General features: G+C 42.9%; 3 protein-coding genes across 6 annotated transcripts; 1 reads left to right on the top strand and 2 right to left on the bottom strand.

Annotated features, from left to right (window-relative positions):
* Window positions 1-387: 387 nt before the first annotated feature.
* On the bottom strand, window positions 388-9,526 carry eci2 (enoyl-CoA delta isomerase 2). Its single transcript, XM_084565890.1, has 11 exons — window positions 9,344-9,526; window positions 6,615-6,673; window positions 5,894-5,997; window positions 5,268-5,366; window positions 4,820-5,011; window positions 4,614-4,683; window positions 3,820-3,922; window positions 3,527-3,647; window positions 2,180-2,269; window positions 1,771-1,914; window positions 388-1,352 (listed from the first exon to the last, which is right to left on the bottom strand). Exons 1-11 carry the CDS (start codon window positions 9,397-9,399, stop codon window positions 1,197-1,199), a joined length of 1,194 nt encoding a protein of 397 aa, XP_084422016.1. The 5' UTR covers window positions 9,400-9,526; the 3' UTR covers window positions 388-1,196.
* Window positions 9,527-12,848: 3,322 nt separating this feature from the next.
* On the top strand, window positions 12,849-15,668 carry crygn2 (crystallin, gamma N2). Of its 2 annotated transcripts, XM_084565669.1 has the most exons (5): window positions 12,849-12,943; window positions 13,789-13,880; window positions 13,983-14,139; window positions 14,558-14,703; window positions 15,457-15,668. In XM_084565669.1, the coding sequence occupies exons 1-5, from the start codon at window positions 12,923-12,925 to the stop codon at window positions 15,590-15,592; spliced, it is 552 nt and encodes a 183-aa protein (XP_084421795.1). In that variant the 5' UTR covers window positions 12,849-12,922; the 3' UTR covers window positions 15,593-15,668. The 2 variants fall into 2 exon arrangements, with proteins under 2 accessions (XP_084421795.1, XP_084421794.1); XM_084565668.1 differs by lacking the exon at window positions 12,849-12,943 and having other exon boundaries at window positions 13,659-13,880.
* Window positions 15,669-17,018: 1,350 nt separating this feature from the next.
* nub1 (negative regulator of ubiquitin-like proteins 1) lies at window positions 17,019-23,354 on the bottom strand. 3 transcript variants are annotated; one of them, XM_084566075.1, is made up of 14 exons: window positions 23,190-23,354; window positions 22,530-22,726; window positions 22,247-22,414; window positions 22,037-22,166; window positions 21,232-21,399; window positions 20,746-20,834; window positions 20,425-20,531; window positions 20,162-20,348; window positions 18,543-18,650; window positions 18,296-18,448; window positions 18,060-18,206; window positions 17,884-17,964; window positions 17,575-17,770; window positions 17,019-17,483 (listed from the first exon to the last, which is right to left on the bottom strand). In XM_084566075.1, exons 2-14 carry the CDS (start codon window positions 22,641-22,643, stop codon window positions 17,341-17,343), a joined length of 1,791 nt encoding a protein of 596 aa, XP_084422201.1. In that variant the 5' UTR covers window positions 22,644-22,726; window positions 23,190-23,354; the 3' UTR covers window positions 17,019-17,340. The 3 variants fall into 3 exon arrangements, with proteins under 3 accessions (XP_084422201.1, XP_084422202.1, XP_084422203.1); XM_084566076.1 differs by having other exon boundaries at window positions 23,247-23,353; XM_084566077.1 differs by having other exon boundaries at window positions 23,304-23,320.
* Window positions 23,355-27,975: the final 4,621 nt, after the last annotated feature.

Genomic DNA, 27,975 nt, shown 5'->3' with positions numbered 1-27,975 from the left:
AGGAAGTCCTTTGGACAGATGAGACAAAACTGGAGCTTTTTGGGAAGTCACACCAGCTCTATGTGCACAGACGCAAAAAAAATGAAGCATCCAAAGAAAAGAACACTGTACCTACTGTGAAACATGTTCTGGGGCTGCTTTGCTGCACCTGGCACGGGGGGATTTGAATCTGTGCAGGGTACAGTGTAATCTCAAGACTATCAAGGCTTTCTGGAGCATAATGTGCTGCCCAGTGTCCAAAACTTGGTCTCAGTCGTAGGTCATTGGTCCTCCAAAAAGATAATGACCCAAAGCACACAGCCAAAAACACCCAAGAACGGCTGACAACAAAACATTATATTCATTATAACACTATATACCAACAAATTCATTCACGTGTGTACAAATGATTCACTTCCTTGAATAAACAAATACACAAGGATAATATTTCTGTTTTATTGTGTAAAAATCTTTAGATGTCTTCTACATAAAACAAAAGAAAGAATAGCTGGGAGACTACTGAACAATGAAAACACCTGAGGCCAGACAGGACATTATAATGAAGTGTAAAGTTTCAAAGATGGTAAAGGAAAAAGTAAGTACACATATTTTATTGAAGAGAGGGAAGAGAACAAAGATGACTTGACAAAGACTTTAAGGCACGTTAACCTTCACGTTTTTGAGCAGTCTTACTTGAAACATTAAAAACAGACAGAAGACGAATGAAGACAGGTTTGTTAGTGGTTCAGCCTCTGGAGAAGTGACCGAGCAGGCATGTTAAATCTGATCTGTTGAGGGACAAAGTCTCAAATGACTGAGTCAAGATCATCTCCACAGAACATAGAACAAAAATAAAATTCTACTAAATGCACTTAAAAGTGATTAAGAGCTGCTCTGACAGATACTATAACTCAGTGCTGTGTGTCTGCATCATGTAGAGATCCTCTGATCAGTGGAAGTACAGCTCAGGCTGATGGGAATGTCACTGGTTCTGCAGGTAACAGGCCAAAACCCAAAGATTTTCATCCTCTCTTATAAACATTTCTTCGGACTGAAAAAGCACCACGCTGTACAAAACATGATAGAGGACAAACATCCGTACTGTCCTCAGCAGAGTCTCTATCAGACACTTGTGTTACAGTCTACGTTTCAAATTAAAACCCATTATTTATCTTCAGTTGTTCAACAAACATCTCCTTCTTCTCCCTCCTTCTCCATCAGAGCTTGGCCTTGGCCTGGAAGAAGCTCATGACGGCGTTGAAACACTCGTCTGAGGTCCAACGCTCCACCAGACGCTCCACCTCGGCATCGTTCACCGCGTGCAGGCGCTCCTTCTCCGTCGACCGGATCAGCTGCTTGGAGAGAGCCAGAGACTGGTAGAGACAGAGAAAGAGAGAGGGGAAAAGAAAAGAATAAATTTCTGCACAAACTTAATAATGTCTCTGATGTTTCTGTAATATTTCTTGGGATGCAATCACAGTTCTGCTCTCTATAACATGTACCCAGGAAGTAGGAGAACATTGTAACAGCTGCTGTCTCTAATGGATCTCTACCTAGCACTGGATCAGAACCATGAACTGCTGTTTGTTGTTTGTGTGTCATGACATGGGGAGATGATCCATATTTTGGAACAAGCTGTAAAGTCTTTCTCTCTCACTGAAAGCACACAAGTTCTTACTCTTATTTCTTGATCTCTGCCCTGACGTTTGTCTTTTCAGGTGATCATTTATAATAGTGGTTGTGTGTGTATGGGTGTTTTTTTTTTTTAAATTACACTATGTTTGTGCTTACATTGCGAGGCAGCTTGGCGTAGGCCTTCAGTCTGGTCCAGACCTCCGACTGGAAGCTGCTGTCGGGGAAAACCTCTGTGACCAGGCCGAGTTCACAGGCCTGAACCGCGGTCAGCTTCTTATTAAACAGGAGCATCTCACTGGCCTGAAGAGAACCAGTGGAAATGAAAGACATTAAAAGAGCAACATTTACAGGAGAGGCAGGTATGGATGAGGCCACCATGGTGCATGGCTCACAAATAAATAGTTCTCACAACAGGAATAGAAATTTATATCAGAAAATTAGAGTACAATTCACAGTTGCTAATAAGAAGCTTAAGACACTAAAAGCACATGGAGTGCAGTGAAATCTGTTTTACATTACTGTGAATTCAATATCTGTATCATATCTCAATGAGTGTGATTTGTACCTTGGCGGTGCCCATGATTTTGGGGAAGGTGTAGGAGGAGCAGCCCTCAGCGCTCTGACCCAGCTGACTGAACGGAGTGTGGAAGGTGGCCTGAGACAAACAGAGTCACTGATCAGTGAAATCAACACATATATATATTTTATATTCTCTCTTAAAACTGACTGGGTTGCAAGCAAAGGCAGTGACCTGGATACACTGACCACTAGAATTGCATGCTGGTTGTGGGGACATGAAACGTCTCCACTCTGGCGAGGAAGGAACCTGAACTGGGTCAGGAGGTGGATCAGCACCAACTACAGAAGACTGGGCTCATCTATCTCCTTTTCTGGAGTTGCCCAAGGTGAGAAGTGCTGGGCAGTTCTTCCCACAGACCAAGAGGGTCCTCGCTTATCCAGGGTGGGGTTTCAGGAGATCGGAAACTCCACAGTTCTCCTCAGAGACTTCAGCGCTCCAAGAAAATGAGAGGGGCTGACTCTGAAGAAAAGCCAAATCTCAACTAGAGTAGTGTTATGGTCGTGGACTTCTGTAATAGCCTATGGATTGTCCACAACAAACACCATGTTCAAGCACTCTGTTCACTCAGGTGAAGAGAGGAGCAGAGCTGTTGACCGATCACCACCTGGTGTTGAGTTGGATCAGGTGGTGGGGAAAGCTGTTGGGCAGACCTGGTAAACCCAAACGTGTGGTGAGGGCGAACTGGGAAAATCTGGCAGAGGCGTACGTGATGTCTTCAACTTGGACATCCCTGGGGAGGTTGGGAACATGAGATCCATTAGGGCCAAGTTAAAATCCTCCATTGCAGAAATGACTTGAAGGAGCTGTGGTCAGAAGGTCGTCAGTGACTGTCGTGGTTCTCTTGTCCATATCCCAGATATGGATAGGATTTGTTTGTGATGCTGAGGGCTATGGATATCATTGACTGTCCTGGTTGAATTGCCTCTTCAGAGTTGCAGGGGAGGACTACGACAGTACTTGTGTCAGACCAGTTTTCAAAAAGTAAAAGTATGTAAGTTTATTCCAGGCTGCTGGAAGGGAAAGTCCGACCAACTTTGAAACTCAAAATTCCGTTTCAGGATGAGCAATGTGGCGTGGAACAATGGACCATCTCTTTACCCTCACATTTGCTAGGGGGATCATGGGAGTTTGACAATCCAGGCTGCATGCGTTTTGTGAATTTTAAGACTCAACATGTTGAATTTGCTGAAAAGCTGCCCAACAGAGGTCTGACTAGGATCACCTCCAGGGAGCAGACCGCAAAAACTAAGACCACAGACACTGGTCTGACCGCTAGCGTAGTTTGTCACAGCATTAATCAAACTCCTACTCGATGTGTGTGTTTTTATGCACCCTCTCTGTAGCGTAGACCAGGTCAAAGAGTCCCAAAACAGTGACGGAGACTCCCACAGCCGGTCCATTCACCACGGCAATCAGTGGCTTTGGGAAGTCGATGTAGGCCTTCACATACTTCCTGCAAAGACAAAATAAAATAATAAAATCCACAGTAGAAAATTAACTGTAAAGTCTCAAACACGGTTCAACATTTATAGTTTTTAATCTAAACATGTGACTGATCAGTCAAACATTTTACTCAACTACTTCTGATGAAATGACTTTGCTGAATCATTCAATCAGTTAATCACCTTAGCAGATCTCCTCCTTTTTTGGCCATCTCCTCCAGCCCTCCTTCAGGGATCTTGGTGAAGTTGGTGAGGTCGTTCCCACTGCAGTAGAAATCACCAGCACCTGCAGGGAAAACAAACTTCCTGTGTTCCTTTTTGTATTTAGTTAAGTTTACTTGTGTTGCTGTAGAGGACACTATACCTTCATCTACTGGCATCTATACCTTCAACTGATCTGCAGTATTTCGAACTAAACAAACACCAGCGGCAGTTTGATATACTAAAAGTACGACTAGATTCCTGAACAAACGTAGTCTGGAGTTAGGAAACTCTGTTCACCTGCAAACGTTTAACTTAAACTTAAAATATGTAAAGTACAAGTGACCCATTCATACTGACACTGATGATACAATCAGAGTTAAGTCTTCCAGTTGTGGTATTTTTGTGGTTTCCACTGAGAACGAAGTTTTCAGATTTGGTGGAAACATGTGGAAGTTTTCAGATTTAAGGCTCATTCAAAGTACTGCAGGACTTGGAAGCCGTAACTAATGCACATAGCCGACGCCGGTCAGTCATCAGTCAGTAGTTACACTCCTGGGGAGGTGCACATCAGCTACAGCACTAGGGTCTGCGCAGGGTCTGCGCATGCTCCTATTATCGCTGTAGCTATGCCGTGAAACTGACACAGAAGTCTAAACCGTCTATTTGGTACATCATCAGAACAGAGCTGGATCTGAGTTGGATCTAATGGAGACCTCTTACTGTAATAGTTTGTTCAATGTGTTTGAAGCAGGAATGCTAGTAAGTGTGTATACCAGTAAAAACAGTGAGGACGGAGTCGTCTTTTGCCGCCTGCTCTAGCGCTGCGATGATATCATTGTACATCTGAAAGAAAAAAAGTGTTTAAGAACAAACTGTCAGACTCAAACACCAACAACAGGCCTCGTGTGATGTTAGTGTAAAGAACTACATTCAAACGTTCCGATGTCCTGTTTGGTTTAAAGCTCTAATCCACACTGACCTCCGTCGTGATGGCGTTTTTCTTGGCAGGCCGGTTCAGTTTGATGGTGGTGATGTCATCCTCTGTGGTCACCAACAGCGTGTCATACGTTGCCCCGCTCGCAGCAGGCTTTGCAACCACCTGTGCGGAGCTTCCACCCTCTGCTACCACCAGGGACTCAATCAGGTCGTAGTACTGCTGTCTAGCTTCATCCTGATGAAAACAGATATAACTGTATGCATTAGTTTGTTTCTTTTTTTTTTTTGTAGTTTTCTTTTTGAGACTTTTGAGGCCAATTTTGAGCCTGTATTTAGTCAAATTGACACCATTTAAAAGAGGCAAAATGATCTACCCTATTATATATAACAAAGGAAATCATTGCCAATAAACTACAGACAGAATCGTCAGGATGAATGCTTCCTTCAAAGTTACGTGGTACCTTCCACTGTTGATCCTTGAGAGATCATACCTGTGATATGGAGCCCAGAGTCTTCCATGCGTCCCACTTGACCTTGTTGACAAAGTCCAGCATCCCTGGTTTGGGAGTGTTGCAGGGGCCCTGGGTGGCCTGGAGGAAGAAAGTAAAATTAGGGCACATGTCACTATGACATGATGAAATGATTAAAAAAAGAAAAACCTATCTTGCACTTATTTTTCTTTTTACTAGTGTTTTTCCAGAGTGATTTTTTTATGCGCAACTGAGCGACTGTGACCAAGCAATTTATCTTGTGGATCAATAAACTCTATCTAAGTCTAAATAAATAAAAATCAACAACATGCATTTGTGATTCTCTACAGGAATAGATATAGGAACAGGGCAGCAGGTGAAGGTGGAAACGGACTGGCCACAGGCATCCCAAGTTGGTTGTAGGGATGTGGAAAGGAACGTGGGCAGGTGCGGGAGGTGGGGCAGTACCAACTGAAGATAGTTGGGCTCAGTTCTACAAATAGCTTGGATTGTGGAAGCAAACTCTCGGGGAGGGGCTGGACTATCTCCTTTTCAAGCGTTGTACAGGGTGACGAGTACTAAGCCCCAGGGCCAGGGACTCCATAGTTCTTCTCATAAACATCTAGCCCACCAGAAATATCTCTCACCTGTTTGAAGAGAGCGTAGATCTTTAGTTTGACCTCGTTGCCTGGGTCTGTCTTCAGAGTTGACAGTTTGCTCTTTGCATGCTCAAACTGCTCCACCGTCACACCTGCAAACACACAGACATCATGGCGATTGAGTCAATCACCCGTCACACACAGAAATCACCACGTTTCATGAAGCTATTTGCGATCACAAATAATGCCAGCAAGCTGCTGATAGATTCAAGTTCTTCAGTTCTCTCTGGTGCTAAAGTATGACCTTCAATTGAGGCATTTCTAAGTTTAAATTTCATAAAACAGTTTGGTTTGGTCCAACAAGCAGCCTAAAGACATAAGCAACAAATCCTCACAGTGGAGACACAACTACCAGATGTCTTGGCAATGTTATCATAAATTGGTGCTAACAAAGTAAAGAATCATTTGTTTATCTCAATAGTGCCCTGTCATTTTAGTTCTAAAGTAAACATACTGTAGTGTAAACCCGACTGTTAATCAGGATCAGTGATTGTTTTTGATGTGACATCTGTCTCAATCACATTTTGGTTGAGGGAAGACCAAAGATGACTTTATTTAGCAGATGAGGATTAATGTCGTCTTCCTGCAGTACCTCCAAAAGGCACTGTACTTACACGTTAATCTTCATCTTCTGAATAAACAGGAGTTATGACTGTGCAGTTTCTTGATTCCTCATATAATGAGGCTCTATCATGCAGCAGATACTCACCCATCATAGGAGATGCTGTAGTGTGGATTGACAGACTGGGGATGGTGGACCTGACCAAACTAGTGACACAGAAGGAAACTTTCAGTACAATTACAGACAATAAAATAACCACCTGACCCCTGGCTTCCTGCTATTCTGATGTATTACATGTCATTATAATTAATGAAACATTCCCAGACATATTCAAGGGTTTACCCTAAATTTAATAATTGCGTATTTCCATTGTATCAAACTCACAGGGGTGTTAGCATTCCATCCTTTTATTTACAGATATATATAAACAAATGCTTAAATAACTCCTCTTAACACAAATGACCATGAAGCAAAAGAGGATGAATCAAGGACATAATTAAGAAATACTTATTGTCCTAAATCACTTCCCTGTGGTACCCCAGATGTTATATAAACTGTGTTTAAAGCTCAAACATGCATTATGAACAGTAAATGAGATGGAAACTTTGTTATAGTCACAGTCACAGGGTTTAATTCCATCACTGTCAACAGAATAAAAAGAAAATAATCTGCTGATTCTGCTGATGATTTTAAAACCTGTCAATAAACAAAGTCAGTAAAAGAATATTTACTGCATACTGCATCCATCCAGAGTGAAATCAACAGCCCCAAACCCATAGATTCTCAGTTTTCAACGTATTCCACAGTCCTGAAATACAGCCAAACCTTCACTGTAATTCCTGTTGGCCATTTTTCAGAGAATAAGAATGATAAGAGGAAAAGTTTTTTTCCCCTCATGGTTAGTGGTTGGGTGAAGCCATTTATTGTCAAACAACTGTGTTTACTCTTTTTAAATTATAATGACAACAGAAACTGCCCAAATGACCCTGACCAAAAGTTTACATACCCTGGTGATTTTGGCCTGATAACATGAGCACAAGTTGACACAAACAGGAATGGCTACTAAAGGTAACCATCCTCACCTCTGATCTGTTTGCTTGTAATTAGTGTGTGTGCATAAAAGGTCAGTGAGTTTCTGGGCTCCAAAGTCTATTTAAGAAGTGGAACATGAGGGATTCTGTTGAAACCAAACCACAGCCGGGTAGACCAACAAAGATTTCAGCCGCAACTGCCAGGAAAACTGTTCGGGTTGAACAACCCACAAATAACTGAAAAGTGGTGTGGCCGCTTCAAGACGCACAATAACGAGACAAGAAAAATGGACTGCATGGTCGAGTTGCCAGAAGAAAGCCATTACTACGCAAATGCCACAAAGCATCCCGCTTACAATACGCCAAACAGCACAGAGACAAGCCTCAAAACCTCTGGAACAAAGTCATTTAGACTGATGAGACCAAAATTGAACTTTTTGGCCACAACCATAAACATTACATTTGGAGAGGAGTCAACAAGGCCCATGATGGACGGTACACCATTCCTACTGTGAATAACGGAGGTGGATCGCTGATGTTCTGGGGATGTGTGAGCTACAAAGACACAGGAAACTCGGTCAAAATTGAATGCAGCATGTTATCAGAAAATACTGGAGGAAAATTTGCACTCATGGGACGTACTTGGATGTCCCAAGATGACAACAATGCAAAACACAAGGCCAAGTCGACCTGTCATTGGCTACAGCAGAATAAAGTGAAGGTCCTGGAGTGGCCATCCTGACCTCAATATCATGGAGCCACTCTGGGGAGATCTCAAACGTGCAGTTCGTGCAAGACAGCCCATGAATTTACAGGAACTGGAGGCTTTTTGCCATGAAGAATGGGCAGCTTCACCGTCTGAGGAAATAAAGAGCCTCATCCACAACTACCACCAAAGACTTCAAGCTGTCATTGATGTTAAAGGAGGCAATATGTCATTATGATTGAAAAAGAGTAAGCACAGTTGTTTGATATTAAATGGCTTAGAGTTTTTGTGTTATCATTCATATTCTCTGAAAAATGGCAAAGAAATCATAAATTCTGCCAGGGTGTGTAAACTTACGAGCACAACTGTGTGTATATAAACGCATATACTTTATCCCACAGATAAATAATCTATCTATCCATTTAGCTTCTGTCAGTCACTACTTTTGCTTCATTATCACTGTTTGTCTCAAATTCAAATGTCTAAAGCATCAAAGCATTGATTCCATTCAATGGCTCCAGTGGCTCATGAGTCAAATGAATGACAGAACTTATTCTCATGTCACATCAGCTGCTCCTTCAGCTCTGATGCTCCTGTAACAAACTGGAGCAAAGGTCGCAGCTAACTGTAGCTTAGCTTAGCTTAGCTATTTGGATAACTAATGCTCCACAGCCAGAGGTAAGAGGGACTGTTCTGTTTGGGACTCGGTTCTGTTTAAATAACCACCCGGAGACTGGCTGACTGATGCTAACTAGTTAGCTTATCTTAGGAGTCATTCATCTAACTGTTAACAGCTCAGTACCGACATTAGCCAAAGAGTTCATTTTCTGACCCAAGCTAATGCTTCACTGCCTTCAACCAGAGAGGCTGTTACCTCCACTCTGTCTGTGTAAATACCTGGAGGCTGACTAACTGGTTAGGAAGTATTTCGTTTAACTGCTAACACGTGAATAGCAGCCAAAGAGAATCTTTTGACAAACACCTGACGATGCTAACAGTCAAGCTAAGCAGCTGCTACATTGTAAACATTCTCTTCTAGCCTTCTAGTTTGACCTTAGTCAATTGAAACTTGGAATGTGTAAACTATCTCACCACCTCAAACACAGCGACAGCAACAGCTAACCCTTCCCAAATGTCACCTTCTTAATTTGACAAAACGCCAGGAAGCGAAGCACTTCAGAGCGACGCCGGCCATTTAAACCCAGATCCGGAGGTCCAAAGTGCAGAAGGACGGGGTGAGGTAGTGAAGACTCTGCACAGCGAAGCTAACAACTAGCATTGTGTCATTATTTGCGAACGACCCGGCTATAAGAGTCGACTCTTTGTAGAGAACGACAAGAGCCGATTCCCGTAGGCGAGAGCCGAAGAGCCGTGCCTCGTGGAGCCAATCACATGCGAGGACAGACTGGGATCATACCATTGTGATAAAAACAAATGAAGGTGGGGGGGGGCCTATACCACTACACTCTGTCCGAAGACAGAGTGTAGTGGTATAGGCCAGGTGCACACAGAGACACAGACAGAGAGTCGGGGGAGCCGGATTTTTAAGTGAAGAAATTAGCCTTTATTTATTTGATCTGTTTGATGTGTTTCAGTAACTGTATTTTAAAAAAATAAACTAAACCATTCCTGTTTTGGGGTTTGTCTCATTGCTACCCCTCAATACACCTGTTAACACCAAAGCAGCTGAAATTGACTAACAACCCCCTCTGCTATCTGACAAACCAGATTAATATCCCACAACTTGACTTGATGCTATGCTTTTTTGAAGTGTTCCTTTAATTGTTTTGTCTTTTAAGCGGCAGTGTATTTGCGTCAGAAAAAGAGTGCTATTGATCATCAGGCTGTAAAACATTACAAAACCATCTCTAAAGAGTCTGGAATCCACAAATCCACAGTCAGACAGATTGTGGACAAACGGAGGGGATTTAAAATTAACAGTCTTAAACCCCCTCCACAGGAGTGGTTGACCCACAAAGACCACTCCAAAATAGATTCTTTGAGGCAACGAAGCCGCACAATAGTCCGAGAGGTCACAAAGAAACCCAGGGTAACTTCTAAGCAACTAAAGGCCTCTCTCACATTGGCTAATGTTAAAGGTCTTTTATGCACCATCAGGAGAACACTGAACTACAATGGTGTGCATGGCAGAGTGACAAGGACAAAGACACCGCTCTCCAATATACCTGTGAGTTGTGGTGTTCTGGTGTGACCCCCTTGTGCATCAATAACAGCGACTAAATGTTTCCGGTAACCAGTGTCTGTGGATTTGTGGGTTCCAAACCTTTTAGAGATGGCTTTGTAAAGTTTTCCTGCCTGATGAGCAGCAACAGCTCTTCCTCAGAAAGCTCCTTTGTCTGTATCACACTTGAGTCTCTTTACATTGATTGGAAATACTTCTGAACAATGTGACCTTGGACTCAACCTCACACCGCACCTCACAGATACGTAACATTGGCTCATATTCCTGTATAAAATCTAACAGTGATTGATATACAGAAGTAACAGCTCCTGTTTCTGACAGTTGTCACTAATAATGTGTCATCTCATATCAGACTGAACTCCGGGATTAACAGACCCCCTCTCTGACTCTCTCTCCAGAGTACCAATTATTTTAGATGACAACAAGAAAGACTTGCACATGGAGATGTTAGACATTTATCTCAAACACCCGTCTGCAGCTGGGTTATAAATAACATGACTGGTAAAGATCACTCCAGTCAAAAGCAGCCTCACCTTTTATTCTGAAAGGTTTGTGTTACATGTTCTATAAAGCATATAGCGACTGGAAGGCCTGCAGGGAGCATTCAGTATACTCCAGGAACCTGATTATAAGACGTTGAGCCCTGTTCAGACATGGGGTTAACACCTGGGTGATCTGATCATAAAGCCAGCTTATGACATCATGACTGGAGGAGATGATGCAAATTTTGGAACGAGCTGTAAAGTCTCTCTATTTCAGTGAAAGCACACATGTTAAGTTCTTATTTATTTCTTGATTTCCGCCCTGACGTACTTTACATACATCGACATGATCACATCAACAATTAACCACATGATGATACGTTTTTTAGTTCACAAGTACAAGGAGAGAATCTTTTAAAAGGTTCTCATTACTAATGATGTTATTGTTGTCTAGGTAGAGGTGTTCAGGATCCTGGATGTGGAAAAGATGGAGGGCGGGGCAGCTGCAGGTTTGACCGCACTGCTTCCAGATGTAGTCTCCAGAACCCTGACCGCCACAGTCTGCTGCACAAGAATACAATTCTATTGGTGTGCATGTGAGTGTGAATGGTTGTCTGTCTCTCTGTGGTAGACTGGCGACCTGTCCAGGCTGGACAGGCTCCAGCCCTCCCCGCGACCCTTCAGAAAATGAATGAATGAATGAATGGTTGATTCTGAATCAGGGTGTCAGAGTGCTGTAAGACCAGTAGAGGGCAGCATCACTTTAAGAATTTGATAAATCAGCTTGTTTGTATTTGAATTTCTTTTCCCCATTTGACGTCATGATTCACTATTATTACAGTTTTATTTTGGTAAAACAAGAATTCTTTTATATTTTTTTTCATTTTATTGAACAGAAACACACAATCGGGACAAAGTAACTGCTAAAGAATATCTACAGCTACAAGTACTTAACAAACTAAATACAAAATAACTGGTTCATGAATCTCTGGTGGAGACGTTTTAACTAATTCATAAATAAGAAATTTATTTAACTAATAAATAAATAAGAAGTAAATGGATAAAATAATCAGTATGACTGACTGAATCATGTGATAAGCCTAGTATTCTTATTTTGCATATTTTATTTTATTTATATATTTAGATTTTTACATCAGGATTCATCATTATTCTATTTTTATTATTATTTTACATCATATTTTATTATTATTACTGATTTACTCTTATTTTACATTTTTTAAATCTCCTCATCTTAAAACAATAAAAAAGCTATTTTACATTATTATCATATTATTACAGTTTTATTCTTGTATAATAATAAGAATTCATCTTTTTTATTTTATTAAAGAGAAAGACGAGACAGGGACAGAACAACAGATACAGAAAATCAACTCTATTTGTGTTCAGATGAAAGTATTGTACTTTAGTAACTTTAAAAATCATATTTTTCAAACTTAAACATGAAATGATTAGTTAATGAATCTCTGGTGGTAACCTTTTATTTATCACTCTATTTATCAGTGACAGTAATCTACTGATCTAATGAATAATGAATCTAATGAAGTTAAACCATCACAGAGGACGTTTCTCTGCACTGAATACTTTATTTCTGGTTGTTGAAGAACATTGTTTTGGTTCTGTTTTCCTCACAGATCCTTTTCAGAGCAATCGAGCAGCATTGGTCCAGAGTGAAGGATGTGAGAACTTCCTCCTCAGCCCCTCTGTGAACTGTTTGCAGCCTTTCTGTTTGTCTCTGTAGAAATGTGACATGTGCATTATCATTGACTTGCAAAGCTGCGGCCAAGCACTTTTTATTGAGACCAACCAGAATCAGCAGACACATCAGGATGAAGGGAAAGCGTTGAGGCAGCAGAACGCTTTAAAGCTGCCCTTTTGTCCGAAAGGCCGGGACCTCGCCCCTCGCCCTCCCCCCGGCACTCCCCCCTGCCATATATATTGCGGGGTCCAACTTTTTCTCTGTTACACTGTGTGTGTGGTTGTGGGCTAGGTTGGACGACATCCAGTGGGCAAAAATGTCGCAGTACTCTGGAAAGGTGAGTAGCAGCAACAGCACTGGGGTTAAAGTTTGGACGAGAGTGGTTGAACAGATTTCAGATTAAAATGTGACTCTTTATGAGGAATCAAGGATTATGTGCTGAATCTGTTCTTAAAACATCAATTTTTTGAATGGAGTTTGGTGTGATGTTTGAGCCTTTCATAGCCAGGCACAGATCTTCTGGTGACGTCTGGATTTCATTACGGGGCATGTCTTTAACTAATACAGAAAAAGAAATACTTTTGCATCAATGGATAGTCCTCCAACCAATCAGAGCCATTTAGTTGGAAACAAATTCATTAAAGCTCGACCAAACGTTCCAAACTGCTGGAGCACAGCGAGTTCCTAAATGGACAGACTTCAGAGGCTTCCAGGCTAATTTTATTCCTGAATACTTTGAATCTGAAGGCGACACACAAAATAAAGTCAGTCTTCCATGAAGGTTTGTTCTCATCCTAAATTCTATTCATGCCCTTGGCGTGTTCATGTGAAGCTGCTGATTTTTCCTACAGTCGGAGCTTTTAGAAACTGTTAAGAAAAAAAAAACAAGGTTTTTACCATTAAATATTGAAATAGAAAGCACCTTTTGACTTCAGCATACAGTTTAGAGATATTTTATTAATGGATCTCAGTTTGAAGTACTTGGACTCTTTAAAAACGAATGAGTCTTTCATAACCTGGAGAAGTCCAACAGACTGATGATCTCTTTCCTTCTGAATGTGATTGGTTGAGTGTGAGAGAAACTGGGGTTTAAAATCTCCTTACCATGAAGAGATGCAATTAAAGCTCATGTTCATGCTTATGTCTGACGGATGCCTTACTGAAGCTCATGTCCTCCTGCAGATTACCTTCTATGAGGGGAAGTGCTTCACCGGCAGGAAGCTGGAGGTCAGAGGTGACTGTGATAACTTCCAGGACCGCGGCTTCATGAACAGGTCACAAAAATTTGCTTTCTTATCCGTAAAATCATGTCACCATAATGTCTCAAACAGAAAACTGAAATGAGAAACGTTACTGATTTTGCTAATCGTGTGTAGGGTGAACTCCATCCGTGTGGAGAGCGGAGCATGGATCTGCTACGACCACCCCGACTTCAAGGGCCAGCAGTACATCCTGGAGCACGGCGAGTACCCAGAATTCCAGAGGTGGAACTCCCACAATGACCACATGGGATCCTGCAAACCCATCCGCATGGTAAACATCTCCAATAGTCACTAAAACAACATGTGGTTTTCATCATATCCTCAGAGGAGGAACATGTCCTCTAGACTGTTAAAGTTAGTTGTACTGAACACATTTTTTAAATCTAAAAAGCTTTTTGTCATGGCTGTTGAGATGACCGGAGCTGGAAGTCATGCTCCTCAGAATATTTTGGTCCAAAGCAGAAGATTTCCCCAGAGGATTAATCAGGATTATTCTAGTTATATTACACTCTTTTCATTCAGACATGAATAAAAATCAGTGGTTTAACAGAGCTGACTGGAAGAACAAGCTTCTCTGATTTTGTTCAATTTAGTTTAGTTTACAACTTGACCAGTAGTTGAAGAACAACATCTCCTCTGTCGGCCTGTGTTTAGAAGCTAATGTTCTGTTTCTCCTGGTTTTCCGTCAGCACGGAGAGCACTACCGCATCGAGATGTTCGAGGGATGTAACTTCTCCGGTCAGTGCGTGGAGATCTGCGACGACTGTCCCTTCCTGCAGAGCCGTGGCTTCTCCAAGAACTGCATCAACTCCGTCAAGGTCTACGGAGACGGAGCGTGAGTTCAACACAACACACCCACAACTCACTGTATATTCTTGCTCCCCAGCGGATGAATCGGGATTATTCTGATGGCCCCTTAGCTTTTCTTTGAGGCCACAATCAGGATGATATTCCCATAGAGTAAACACAAAATATTTTAAACTAAAGGTTAAATTGTTCTGGGGTTTACTAAGCACGTTCATGCCCCCAGAGGATGAACCCATTAGACCCTACCGACCCTAATCAGCATGGCTGTATGGATAACCAAGATGTCAGTGCACTTTTGTTCACACTGAAATATATTATTATAAAATTTTACGTAGATGATAAATTGTATTTACTCAACATCTACAGATGGATTGGCAAATTGTTGTTGCTCTCCAGAGGATTAACCAGGATTACTCTGGTGGAGTATATTCATGCTCCCCTAAGGATGAACCCATCAGGATCTAGTCGATGGATTATTTAAAAATAATAATAAAGGATAAATCTGTTGAATTACATTAGGTTCAAATATTCATGCTCCCCACAGGATTAACTCTTTTGCACTGGAGCCACCACCTGGTCAACTTTTTATTTTGTCCAGTGCTTTATTTGAAATGTTGCTAATAGGCTTAGCTAAAATGTGTTAGAAGTTAGCTTTAATTTAATGTTTCACAGAGCTGCTAGCATGGCTTGATACATAATTATCAGAAATGTAATTGCCATTAAATGAAAAAGACCCAATCTCAGACACATGTTTGATTTGTTCAATGTTTTCCATCCTCAGCTGGGTGATGTATGAGGAGCCCAACTTCCGCGGACGCATGTACATCGTGGAGCGTGGAGACTACTGCAGCCATAACGAGTGGCAAGCCCAGAACCCCAACATCCAGTCCATCCGCAGAGTTGTCAACTACTTCTAAACCCTGACCTCTGAACTCTGACCCCGCATCAATGCCCCTCACCTGTGACTTCACGCTGTAATCATGTACGATAAATAAACCCAGACTTAAATAAGATAACTGGTTTTTATCAAACACTTTGTGTTGTTTTGTGTGAACAGAAAAAAACAATCTCACTTGTTTCCATTATTAGTCATGATAAAAAAATATTAATTAGTAAACTTGATTAGCTTTGTATTACTGTGACTCTAGTAAAAAAGCTTTAATTACAAGAAGAGGAAGTCTGAGGCTTTGGCCTCTGTCATATTTTAAGAAGATCAATAACACTTTTTTAACAGAAGGACCAACGCTACTCCCTTATTCCTTATAAAATAACAAATCTGCTCAATATTCATATATCTAAAAATAAAAACAAATAAAATAAGTTAAAGATTTCATAGAAATAATTATTATTTTAGGGTTAGATTGGGTTAAACATTAAAGAGTCAAAGTTTACACATGCATCAGTATCTAAAGCTGACGTAAAATGGTATCTGATTTTGGTAAATGTTTTGAATATGGATTAAATATCCAGGGAGATGATCTATATTTTGGAACAAGATGTAAAGCCTCTCTCTTGACCTTTGCCCTGAAGTTGGTTATTTTAGAGACAAAGCTCTCACTCTCAGCCGTTTGGGGCAGAGAAAAATTTATATATACTAATAAAGGGAAATAAAGACACCGGCCATTACCGGCCTGACGCTATTTTCCCGGGGATACGAATTTGGAGCCAGAGTCTGCGTAGTACGGCCTGAGAGTGGAGCCATGCGGATTCGGCTTCCGCCAGACTCACTCGCTTCACAGAGCAGTTGGCATGGTAAACAGAAAAATGGATACTTGAATATGTATCACTATTATATTAACTATCTAAAACTATCTAAAATAACAGAAACCATTAAAAAAAATATATTATTTGACATGTACTTTCATGTTTTAATTTTGCCCAAATTCCATCCACGCACAAGCGATGGAGCTTATGACCTATACTGCAGCCAGTCACCAGGGGGAGCTCTACTTGCTTTGGCATCACTTTTGAGGAGCTGTACCACCATCCATCTTTATTCAGACTATGGTTCACACAGATCTAACATAACCTCATTCTCTGGTTTAACTTCTATGGACACAGATCAATCTTACAGTGAACCTGGACTTCACACATGTATGGTTTCTCTATAATGTGCCCGGCACAGACTTACAGTTCAACAGCTGCTCATCAGTATGAATCGGCTGATGTGCTTTGTAACAACCGGGCCCGTCAGTTTTCACCTGCTTCTCCTGTTTAAAGGGTTTGGGTTTGTATGTTTGCAGCAGAGACACCCAACAGCTGCGTCTGTTGGTTTCACATCAACCACTGATGTCCTGCAGGACTCTTACTTCAAAGTGTTAAGACTCAACCAAACAAATGACGTGACAGAAAAGTATAATTTTTTTTAATTGTGACAGCTCAACAGGAAAATCAACAGGAAACCGGATTAAATAAAATTTCAAACGCAAAGTATATCGTCGTCAGAACAACGTCAGGAATCCTGTAATCAAGACCATCTTTGGTTTCTCATAGTGTTCCTTCAAAATGATCACAGATCCTTCCAGACATTTAAAATGAAAATGCTTAGTTGATTATTGCTGCTTCAGTTTGGCACTTTACTGCAGGAACAATTAATAGACACGTGGTGTGTTTCTATCTTCGTGAGAGCATCGTGTTAAGTGACAGTTTCAGGGGCCTGATGTCGTCACACGGTGTGTCCGGGCTCTCGGTTCAGGTAGGCCTTCATGGTCGCGATGAGCTCGCTCTCCTCCTCCAGCGTCAGGTCCAGGTAATCCTCCTCGTGATGGGAGATGTCCTCGAGGACCTCGTTCACCAGCTCGCTGTCCTCTGAGGACACATTCAGAAAGACAACCTGCTATTGTTTGTTTACTGGAAAAGTCTCCTCAGCTCCCTCTGACACAGTCTGTGAGTGTTTTACCTGGGCTGGCCGAGGAAGTACTGGGCTCCTCAAAGGATGGCGAGGAGGAGGAGGTGGACGGAGGGGACGTGGACAGGAGATCCGGGGACAGGACGCCCTGATTGTCCAGCAGCAGCTGAGTCGCTGACTGGACGTCTCCACCTGTCAGTCTGAGAGCCGCTTCGGACGAGTCCCTCTCGAAGCCCAAATACAGCAGCTGCAGAGACACAGAGACAACAACTGGAGGAAAACCGCTGGAGGAAAACAGCTGGACAACAACTGCTGGAAGAAAAAACGGCTAGGTGACAACAGCTGACTGGTCTGATTTACCTGCTGCACCTTGTCTGGACTGAGTGCCTCCTCCGTGTTGTTGTTGGTGGCCTGAGCAGCCTGACTGGAGCTCACCAGGATCTGAGGGAGACACAGTACAAGACATTTAGCTCCAAGTCAGAGCTTCACTCAGAGTTTCCTGTGTTAAAACCACATTTAAACAACAAGTCACTGACAGCGTAAGCTCTGTCCACGTCTCCTTCAGCGTGATGCAGAGCTCGGCCCGCATCTCTCTGGGAGAATCCCAGCTCTGCCAGGGTGGAGATGGCTTCCATCCTCCTCCTCCTCTTTTGCCTCTCCCTCTGATGCAGCTCCTCCCGCTCCTGATCCAGACACAGAAAACGTCCTCAACCAACCACAAATCATAAAGAAGGAGAAACAAGTGGACACCGGTCTGCTACAAGTCTGCTACCTGTCTGCGGTTGCTGATGTGGATGCAAGCCTCCTGCAGGTCTCCCTGACAGGCTCGGAGTCCCAGTCGAGCTTCTCTCTCGGTGAAACCCATAGCCATCAGCTGAGCCATTTTCTCAGAGTCCATACACAGGCGGCTGTACAGAGATTCCACCTGACAAATGACAACAACATCAGGCTCTGATGGGAAACAGCTACAGAAACAAAGAAGAGGAACACTGGTGATCCTTTAACTGCATTACACTGACTTTGGAAAGTTGCTGTCGGGCCTGATAGTCGTTTCCCTCAATGTACGAGAGGAGACTCTGGAGGAGGTACAGCCGGAGGAACAACACCTCCTCTCTGCCTGTGCTACCCTGGAAACACACACACACACACACACACACACACACACACACACACACACACACACACACAAGTCAGTCATGAACAGAATAAACTGGACAACAATCAGTGCTGTTGTGTTGTCTTATTGTGTGTTATGGTGGTCTGGGGTCTTGTTGTGTTATTGATAGCTGTGTTGGTCTGGTGTTACATTGTCTGGTTGTGTTGGTCTGGTGTCTCGTTGTGTTGTTGATAGTTGTGTTGGTCTGGTGTCTCGTTGTGTTGACCCGAAGCCATGTTGTGTTGGTCCGCTGTCACGTTGATAGTTGTGTGGGTCTGGTGTCTCGTTGTGTTGACCCGAAGCCATGTTGTGTTGGTCCGCTGTCACGTTGATAGTTGTGTGGGTCTGATGTCATGTTGTGTTGCTCTGGTGTCACGTTGTCTTGTTGGGTTGGTCTGGTGTCACGTTATGTTGCGTTGGTCTGGTGGCACGTGTTGGTCTGGTGTCATGTTGTGTTGGTCTGGTGTAACGTTGTCTTGTTGTGTTGTCTGGGCTCTTGTTGCGTTGTTGATAGTTGTGTTGGTCTGGTGTCTCGTGTTGACCTGAAGCCATGTTGTGTTGGTCCGCTGTCACGTTGATAGTTGTGTGGGTCTGGTGTCATGTTGTATTGGTCTGATGTCACATTGTCTTGTTGTGTTGCTCTGTTGTCATGTTGTGTTGCTCTGGTGTCACGTTGTCTTGTTGGGTTGGTCTGGTGTCACGCTGTGTTGTTGTGTTGCTCTGGTGTCACGTTGTCTTGTTGGGTTGGTCTGGTGTCACGTTGTCTTGCGTTGTCTGGTGGCACGTGTTGGTCTGGTGTCATGTTGTGTTGGTCTGGTGTTACGTTGTCTTGTTGTGTTGTTTTGTTGGGTTGGTCTGGTGTCACGTTGTGTTGCGTTGGTCTGGTGGCACGTGTTGGTCTGGTGTCATGTTGTGTTGGTCTGGTGTTACGTTGTCTTGTTGTGTTGTTTTGTTGTGTTGGTCTGGTGTCACGTTGTCTTGCGTTGGTCTGGTGTCATGTTGTGTTGGTCTGGTGTTACTTTGTGTTGTTTTGTTGGGTTGGTCTGGTGTCACGTTGTGTTGCGTTGGTCTGGCGGGACGTGTTGGTCTGGTGTCATGTTGTGTTGGTCTGGTGTCACGTTGTGTTGATCTGGTGTCACGTTGTGTTGATCTGGTAGGTGTCACGTTGTGTTGGTGTAGTGGAAAGTTTATAGACATCCATGTGCTATGAAGACGTTGTCTCTTCCCAGTATGTTTCTATTGTGCCACATTGACTGAAGTGATGCAGCTTTTTAATGAAATCCTCCCTCTAGCCTGTGATCTGAGAAGAACCTCTGCACACTGTGCTCTCTACACATCTGCTGAACTTCTCTCTTTTTTATAGAATTAAATTACATAAAGAGCACTCTTGTCAATATTTATTAGATCAAATATTTCCATAACAATTAGTCTGGTGTCATGTTGCGTTGGTCTGGTGTCATGTTGTGTTGTTGTATGTCCTACCTTGATCATAAGCAGCCTCTGCTGCTGCTCTCCGTAACACTGCAGGAAACAGTCCTCTGCTCTCTGCAGGCGGCTCTTGCCGTCATCCAGACAGGACAGCGCCTCCAGAGCTCTGTAACACCACACGATGTCCAGCTGCAGGACGGCGTAGTTGTCCACGGAGCCGAGCAGAGCCGACCGCAGCGTGCTGCTCACAGACACACAACAGTCAGACGAGACTCCCAGAGGAGGACGCGCTAATCGACAGGACGTAGCGAGCGTACCTGAACTGCTGGTCGGCCTGCAGCAGGTGACACAGAGCACTGTCGTACTGCTTCTTCTTCATCAGAGAGCGACCTTTCTCGTGGAAGCCCATGGCCAGGATCAGAGCCTGGACACACACAACACAGGGATCTGAAGCAGCAGCGCCCCCAGCTGGTTCAGCACTGACATCTCCGGTTAGATCAGATGTGAAAGCAGCTGCTCACTGACTAAATCTGAAGCCAGCTCTCTGAATTATTCATTTGTGTAAAGGTTTAGAGGAGCTTCTTTTGATTTGAACAAACTGAACAGAGCTCTGTGTGTGGTCATGTGACACGTGTTACCTTCCTCTCCTTGGGTGGGATCGTCAGGGGGTTTCCCTTCTGATCAGCGATCTCCAGGAAAGGCACTTTGTCTGGATCCTCGCTGCCGTCTGGCAAACACAAAGCAGGGACAAAGCTGAAGGATTCTTTAAAAGTGTTATGTTAACGAGCTCTCGCATAATATTTTAATATCTATATATTATAGTAAGTGCAGAACGGTCGGAAACATCTCTGACAGAGGGAGGAAAACCAGGAGTGCGGCCGCTCAGGAAAGATCCTGCTTCTACTTCCTTGTGGACATTTCTGAGGTTGGACAGATGAGGACACTGTCGATGTTACATGAAACCTGGATGAATACTGACGCCACAAGACTGACCTGAAAGTTCACCTCACTTCAGATAAATCCGTGCTTACTTCCTTCTTTTGACTGTTTGTTTTAATTAAAAACTCTCTGACTGAGTCTCCACCATCAGCTCTGTGGATTAAACACCCGACACATGTTCCCACCTCTCTCTGACAGGATCTGGAAGCCTTTCTTGGTCCTCTGAACGCTCTCGCTCTGGTTCATCCTCTTCTCCTCCTCCTCGGTCATCTGTCGCCTCAGCTCAGCATCGCTCACCCTCAGCACCATGACCTTGCTGTGATTCTTCACGCCCTGAACGTTTAGGCACTGGTCTGAGGGACAGACACACATGGCAGGGTCTGAGTAGGCTGGATTGACAGGTCAGTCTGATTGATTGACAGAAGGTCTGAGTGATTGACAGGTCGGTCTGATTGATTGACAGGTAGCTTTGATTGGTTGACAGGTAGCTTTGATTGATTGACAGGTAGCTTTGATTGACAAGAGAATCTGTCAATCAAACCTCAAATACTGAGGTCACATGACTGACTACTCACTAGGGTAGGTCTGACTGAGAAGTAGGTTTGACTGACAGGTAGGTAGGTTGGATTGACAGGTAGGTCTGATTGACAGGTAGGTCTGACTGATTGACAGGTAGGTCTGATTGATTGACAGGTAGGTCTGATTGATTGACAGGTAGGTCTGACTGATTGACAGGTAGGTCTGATTGACTGACAGGTAGGTCTGATTGACAGGTAGGTCTGATTGATTGACAGGTAGGTCTGACTGATTGACAGGTAGGTCTGACTGATTGACAGGTAGGTCTGACTGATTGACAGGTAGGTCTGATTGACTGACAGGTAGGTCTGATTGACAGGTAGGTCTGATTGATTGACAGGTAGGTCTGACTGATTGACAGGTAGGTCTGACTGATTGACAGGTAGGTCTGATTGATTGACAGGTAGGTCTGACCTGCTGCCAGCGTCTTCCCGTTCAGGATCAGCTTGATGTGTTTCAGGCCGTGCTCCTGTCCAATCCTGTCTATCACCTCCTGGACCAGCGTGTCCAGCCTCGTCTCCAGGTAAGTCTTCGCCTTTGGGTCCTGGAAACAAACACACCGTCCTGTCACACCACCATCCACAGACAAAATGAACGTCCTTCGAGGGTCAAACGTCCATCCACCTTCTTGCAGTCTCTGGGTAGCAGCAGCTCCAGCGTGGCCACGTTGGTCTCTTTGAATGTCTTGTTTCCCTTTCCTCTCTTCACGGCCTGAGCTCGGATCGACTCCAGAGCGCCACCAACCTCCGACACGGACAGACTGACCAGAGGGGCATAGCGCTCCGCCAGCTCCTGACCAGAGAGAAGGAGGATAAAAGGGTTTACCACACAATACTCAGCTCAAATAAACTGAAATAAAGCTTCTTGTGGTCCCGGTTTATCTGATGATGATAGAGGAGGTGCAGACCTTCATTGGCTGTTCCCCCGGCCGGTTGTCATCAGTGTACGGAGGGATCCACAGTTGGATCTTCTCCTGCTTCAGGAGGTTCTTCAGTTTGGACTCCAGGTTCTGCTCCGCCATCTTCTCTGAGAAGAAGAGGAGGAGGAAGAGGAGGAGGAGTAGAACGAAAGGGAGGGTCTAGAGAAGCTGATGAGTAAAGAGGACTACAAAAAGGAGGAAGATAAGGACGATGAAGAGATGATGATGAGGAAGAGGAGTTTCTGGGTCAGAACAGCTGGATCAAACATTGTGTATCCAGTCTTTGAATGTATCTGGACAAAATGAATGGTTATAGTTCTCAAAACTGTGGGTCAGGACCCTCTCAGTGGGCACAGGTGACATCTGAAAGCATCCTGACTCGTTAGTCTTGTTTATTATTAAAATGATCTGCTCATCAGTGACTTCTTAGGTGAAGATTTACTTCCTGATAATCTTCTGGTGATCTGACAGATAACTGAAACACACAGCATGCTGACTGATATTACAGTGGCAAAGCTAAGTCAGAAAGTCGAAAAAGTTAAAAGTTATCTGAATTTAAAAAAGAATGACGACGACATTTAGCGTCTTTAGCACTTTGGGTCACACTGCTAAAGCTAACGTACATTAACCCAGTTAGCTGCTACATACTTAAGATTAAAAAGCTGTCATCAGTCGGCGTCGGTGTTAAATGTGACCGTGAGTCACCTTGGTGTTAGAGGACACGATGACAAACAGCTCCTCGACGGAAAATATCAGCGTTACCTCCGACAATGCTCTACTTTATGCTCGATGGTGTTGTTTTTATGAATTTGTTGTTTCCGAGAAGGATGTGATGAGGTAAAGTTGGGGGCTCACTCTGAGCCCTTTCCACGGGACGGTTGGCGCATTTTACGTCTGCTGCGACCAATGCAAACACTCGACGTAAGAGCTCAGCCAGGAGACTCAGCTTCACATAAATAGACGATCTTTGGTGCTCTATGGTGGCGTAAGAGGGCCAAACGTCATTGTGTTTTGGTTTTTTATAGAAAGCGAACAACGTAAATAAAACAAAAATATAAAATCCCAATGTGAAAAAATAAAAATAAAAAATACAATACAATAACAAAAATGAAAGACAAAATAAAATTTAGAATAAAATAAAATAAGACATGAAAAATGCAAACATGATAAAATAAAATTTAACATATGAAATGGCACTAAACTAAATGAAAAATAAAATAAAATGGCATAAATAATGAGAAGAATACAGTCAGTTGTGATATAGCCATGAATTCATTTAAATAAAATTTTATTTGTATAGCATCAATAACAATACCAATTGTCTCAAGACACTTTACAGAACCCAGCCCCAGCGTTCGTAAGCACTAAAGCAATGGTGGCAAGGAAAAACTCTCTTTAAACAGGAAGAAACATTGAACACAACCCAGCTCATGTGGAGGGATCCATCGGCTTGAGGCCAAATCTGACAAACAATCCAATAATTGTGTAAAACTCATATTCTGCTTCTTTCCGCACTAACACATTGTAACTCCAGGTCACTTTATTATATTTAAATTCATATTGAGTAAGTACTATTTTGTATTTATAACAAAGCTGAATGTTTTCAGAAACATTAAATGAAAGTTAGAAACAAAGACATGACCTGAAGAATCCTGAAGAACATTATTGGTCCCTGTAAGATTGATTGACGGAGCAGAAACTTAAACAAGGAATGAGACTCCATTGCTCGAAATCTAAAAAGATGTACCCAACCACCTCTCAGGCTTTCTGCCAAGAACTGAATAGAAGAATTCATGATCAAAAGAAATACAATTCTAACATTCAAAAAGAAGCTTGGCCCTCACTGATTTCTTTAGTCTTTGATATGTGTCTCTGTGTTTGTTTAGTTTTATTTGTGCTTAATCTCCAGACTTTACATTTGATTTGTTTCATGTTTGCATTCTCTGGTGGTGTGACATTCTCAGAAGGACGAGTACATCCCCAGCCTCTTGGCGGCCTCAGAGATCCTTGGGTTCCTCCTGCTGGGGAACGGGTAATGACTCGAGGTGTATGGACCCACCCCACCGACACTCAGCTGCCTGGTGAACCTGAGGGCCGGGGCTGAGAACTTCCTGCTGCTCTGCAGGACGTCAATGGTTTTTTTAGACTCCTCCAGGTCCTGGTGTGGGTTTTTGGTGGAGGGAATGGGAGATGAGGCGATGGAGGCGACAGGGGTGGAGCTTTCATCAGAAGGTTCCTGAGAATCACTGAAGGAGCTGCAGGCTGAACCCTTCCCGGACGCCCTGAAGGAGCTGTCAGGAGAAGAAACCTGGATCACATCCACTGTGGGGCTCCCAGCGGAGTCTCTGTCAGACGATCCGGGGTCTGAATCTCCTGCGGAACTGAAGACATGATCTTCTTCTTTGGTGCCGCTTAAGGAGCTGCAGGGTGAGGTTTCTTTGGAGCTGCTCAGAGAAACTGACAGTGAGTCCTCACATTGTTTTCCAGCCCCATCCTCAGAGGATGAAGACCAAGAACACCTGTTGGAAACAACGACAGATAAACAAAAATAAAAAAGACGCTACAGTTAGAAACACGAGCATAACGGTTCAGACAGGAAGTGAACAAAACTTACTCTTCAGACCCGCTGTTTGTTGTGCCTGAGGAGAACGAGGGCAGCTGGATGCCGACAGCGGGACAGGAGCGCCTATGGAGATCCAGGTGGACGTGCCAGGGGTCGTAGGTCATCAAGTTGGATTCAAAGGTTGTAGCCGGTGGCGATGTCAAACCCTGAGCCACGGGCACAACGTTGACAGCGTCCGACAACTCCACAGAGACTACAGACAGTTTAAAAAAGTAGTTTAGGAACAGTTCTCTGACAGCAGCTCAGAGTGAGTTGTAGCTGTTGAAAGCTCATTGATCTGAACTTCAGAAGAGAATGACTTTTTCAGACATGATAACCAATCAGGTATTTAAACACTGGTCAGATTGATTATTAAAATAATTGTAGGTTGCAGTATCCTGGTTGAATACCTGAGAATTGTGAACACTGACACTTATAAAACTGTTTGATTAAAGTCCTTCTATGAGCTTGAGGCCTCCTGACACCTGCATCAGAAGGACGTGGCACAGTTTAAGCAGGAAAACTTCATTTGGGGCTATAAATTCAAAGGGCTGTACAAACAAAGGGAGGCAGACAGTAAATAAAACGCAAAAAGGTTAAAGATTTGTCAACTTTAGAGGCTACACAAACTGCAGTTACTGCTGTTCTGCTAAGCTAAGCTAAGCTAAGCTAGTTAGCTTTTAGCCCAAGAAGCTCATCTAGTTGTAGGCTTGTGTATCCATTTTCATTATTTGTATGATTGAACCTTAATTTTTTTTTAAATATAAAGCACCATAAACAGTGTAACAGTAAACTGGTTATAGCTAGGCTAACTCTGCAGCTAGCTGTAACCAGCCAGAGTGAGGCCACTGCTCTATAGTTCATGTGGTACAGTAATTACTATATTATGACTGACATTTATTACTACGTAGTACTAGAAGTTGGGTTTGTTTTTCTTGTTTTTGATAAAAAAAAATAACTTATTTTAGAGGCAACATAACAATTTTATTGGCAACAATTTACAAAGTTTGACCACTTACATTTTTTTGTTTCTTAATATTTACATTATTTAAGCATTTTTATGTAGTGCTTTTATCTTGAAATCTGGAACAGACAGTCTCTTTATATATATATATATATATATATATAGATATATAGATAGAAAGATAGATAGATAGATATAGATATATATAGATATATATATAGATATATGTTTTATCTGGAAAACCTCCACACACAAACTGTTCCTGTCTTCCCTCCTGAAACAAATCAGATAATTCTCCTTCGCAGCCCTTCTCCCCTGGTAAACAAACCAGGAGTTCCCACTCACCTTGCCTGAACAGCAGCACCTGAGTGTGTGTCCTCTGCCTCTCTCTGGAGCTCCTGTACTGCTCTCTGAGAACCGAAATGTCCATGTTCCTCCTGCTCTCCTCCTCCTCCTCCTCCTCCTTTCCGACCAGACGCTCCTTCTTCCGGATCCCTGCAGGAGGAGACAGACGGTGACCTTTGACCCACACCTAAACGAACTCCGATTCAGTTTTATCTGCTCAGAATAAACCACCTGCTCAATAAATATCCATTCATTAGTCTAAGTTCAGTTTTAATTACTGAATTTGACCTCCTGCCCAGACTCAGACATCCTGTGATTAAAATCAAAAGACTCAGCAAGTCGTCATGTTTTGTTCGATCTGTGAGAAGCTTGAGGATTAACAAAAACCTTTTTGTTTGTGTTCACATTATTTCCACAGTGGCCTTTGAAAGGGTGGAAACTGAAGAGATTCACAAAGAAAACTGTTCCTTTTCAGTCCAACCTGACAGTTTATCACTTTTCAGTTTCATTTCATCTACATTGATGAATAAAAATCTCCTTCTTCATCAACTGCCACACTAATGACTCTTTTCAGTTCATTAGAGGTAGAGGATTATTCACTGTCCTCAGACAAAACAAAATCCTCAAATCAGATGCAAATATTTCAAATTATTTCTTTATACTGACTGAAATGCTTTACTTGCTACAGCTTTTTAAGACTTATAAGATACAACCTTTTACTATTATCTAAGATTTAGGATTCAAGCACACACTGTATGTGTTAGTACAATGGTATAATATAATCTATATGATATTAAAATATGAAGTGGAAAACATCAGCATGGTGAGAAACATAACATATGGAGTAAAACCACAAAAAACATAAATGTGCCATGTGATGGTTTTACCGTGCAGCAGCTCTTTACTGGGAGTCATACAGCAGCAGGAGCAAGAGCAGGACATCCTGTTGGCAGCAGCAGTAGCAGCAACACACCTACTGCAGGTGTTTTATTCCTCATCAGTGCAGTGCCGTGCAGCGTCTTTGAAACCTTCTGCTAACTCCGACAAGCCCCCATCTGCTGCCTCATCTATCATGTGGCTCCAGAAAGATACAAATCACCACACCTGGAGTAAAATGATCAGAGAAGAGACGCAGACATGTTCCAGCTGCGTTACCTCGCCAGGCAGGAAGCCGGAGTGAGAAAGCCAAACACGCACAGCGCTGAGTTATTCTGTGACTTTAATCGGTGTGTAAACAGAGGAGGACAAAGCTGCGACCTTTCCCGTCCACATAATCACATCCCTTTGTTTGACAAGAGAGAGAAAAAAAAAATATTCACGAAGCCAGACTTTACTCAGAACGAAATGAGACGTGATTATATAATAATGATTGTGGAAAATAATGAACTAAAGCCCTGTTCAGATGTTGCATTCACATTCATCCAGGGGAGTTGCAAGAGACCAGCGTGAAGTACAGGTGCGAAGACACACTGAGGACACATTTGAGAGATTCAGATTCAGTCTCTGACCGCATCTGGAGGTGG

Source organism: Chelon labrosus (genome assembly GCF_963514085.1).
Source record: "Chelon labrosus genome assembly, chromosome: 18".
NCBI lineage: Eukaryota > Metazoa > Chordata > Actinopteri > Mugiliformes > Mugilidae > Chelon > Chelon labrosus.
The sequence above is the reverse complement of the archived record's forward strand: the minus strand, read 5'-3'. Positions and strand labels throughout refer to the sequence as shown.

Coding starts and splice junctions, on each gene's coding strand:
- crygn2 (XM_084565668.1), top strand. CDS start 13,720: ATGCAATTAAAGCTCATGTTCATGCTTATGTCTGACGGATGCCTTACT. Junction 13,881..13,982: donor GACCGCGGCTTCATGAACAG/GTCACAAAAATT, acceptor AATCGTGTGTAG/GGTGAACTCCATCCGTGTGG. Junction 14,704..15,456: donor AAGGTCTACGGAGACGGAGC/GTGAGTTCAACA, acceptor TTCCATCCTCAG/CTGGGTGATGTATGAGGAGC.
- eci2 (XM_084565890.1), bottom strand. CDS start 9,399: ATGGCCGGCGTCGCTCTGAAGTGCTTCGCTTCCTGGCGTTTTGTCAAA. Junction 5,367..5,893: donor TCTACGCTCTCTTCAAACAG/GTGAGAGATATT, acceptor TTCTTCCTCCAG/GCCACCCAGGGCCCCTGCAA. Junction 2,270..3,526: donor TGGTCTACGCTACAGAGAGG/GTGCATAAAAAC, acceptor TGTTTGTCTCAG/GCCACCTTCCACACTCCGTT.
- nub1 (XM_084566075.1), bottom strand. CDS start 22,643: ATGGCGGAGCAGAACCTGGAGTCCAAACTGAAGAACCTCCTGAAGCAG. Junction 22,167..22,246: donor TACCCAGAGACTGCAAGAAG/GTGGATGGACGT, acceptor GTTTGTTTCCAG/GACCCAAAGGCGAAGACTTA. Junction 20,349..20,424: donor CAGGCCGACCAGCAGTTCAG/GTACGCTCGCTA, acceptor GTCTGTGAGCAG/CACGCTGCGGTCGGCTCTGC.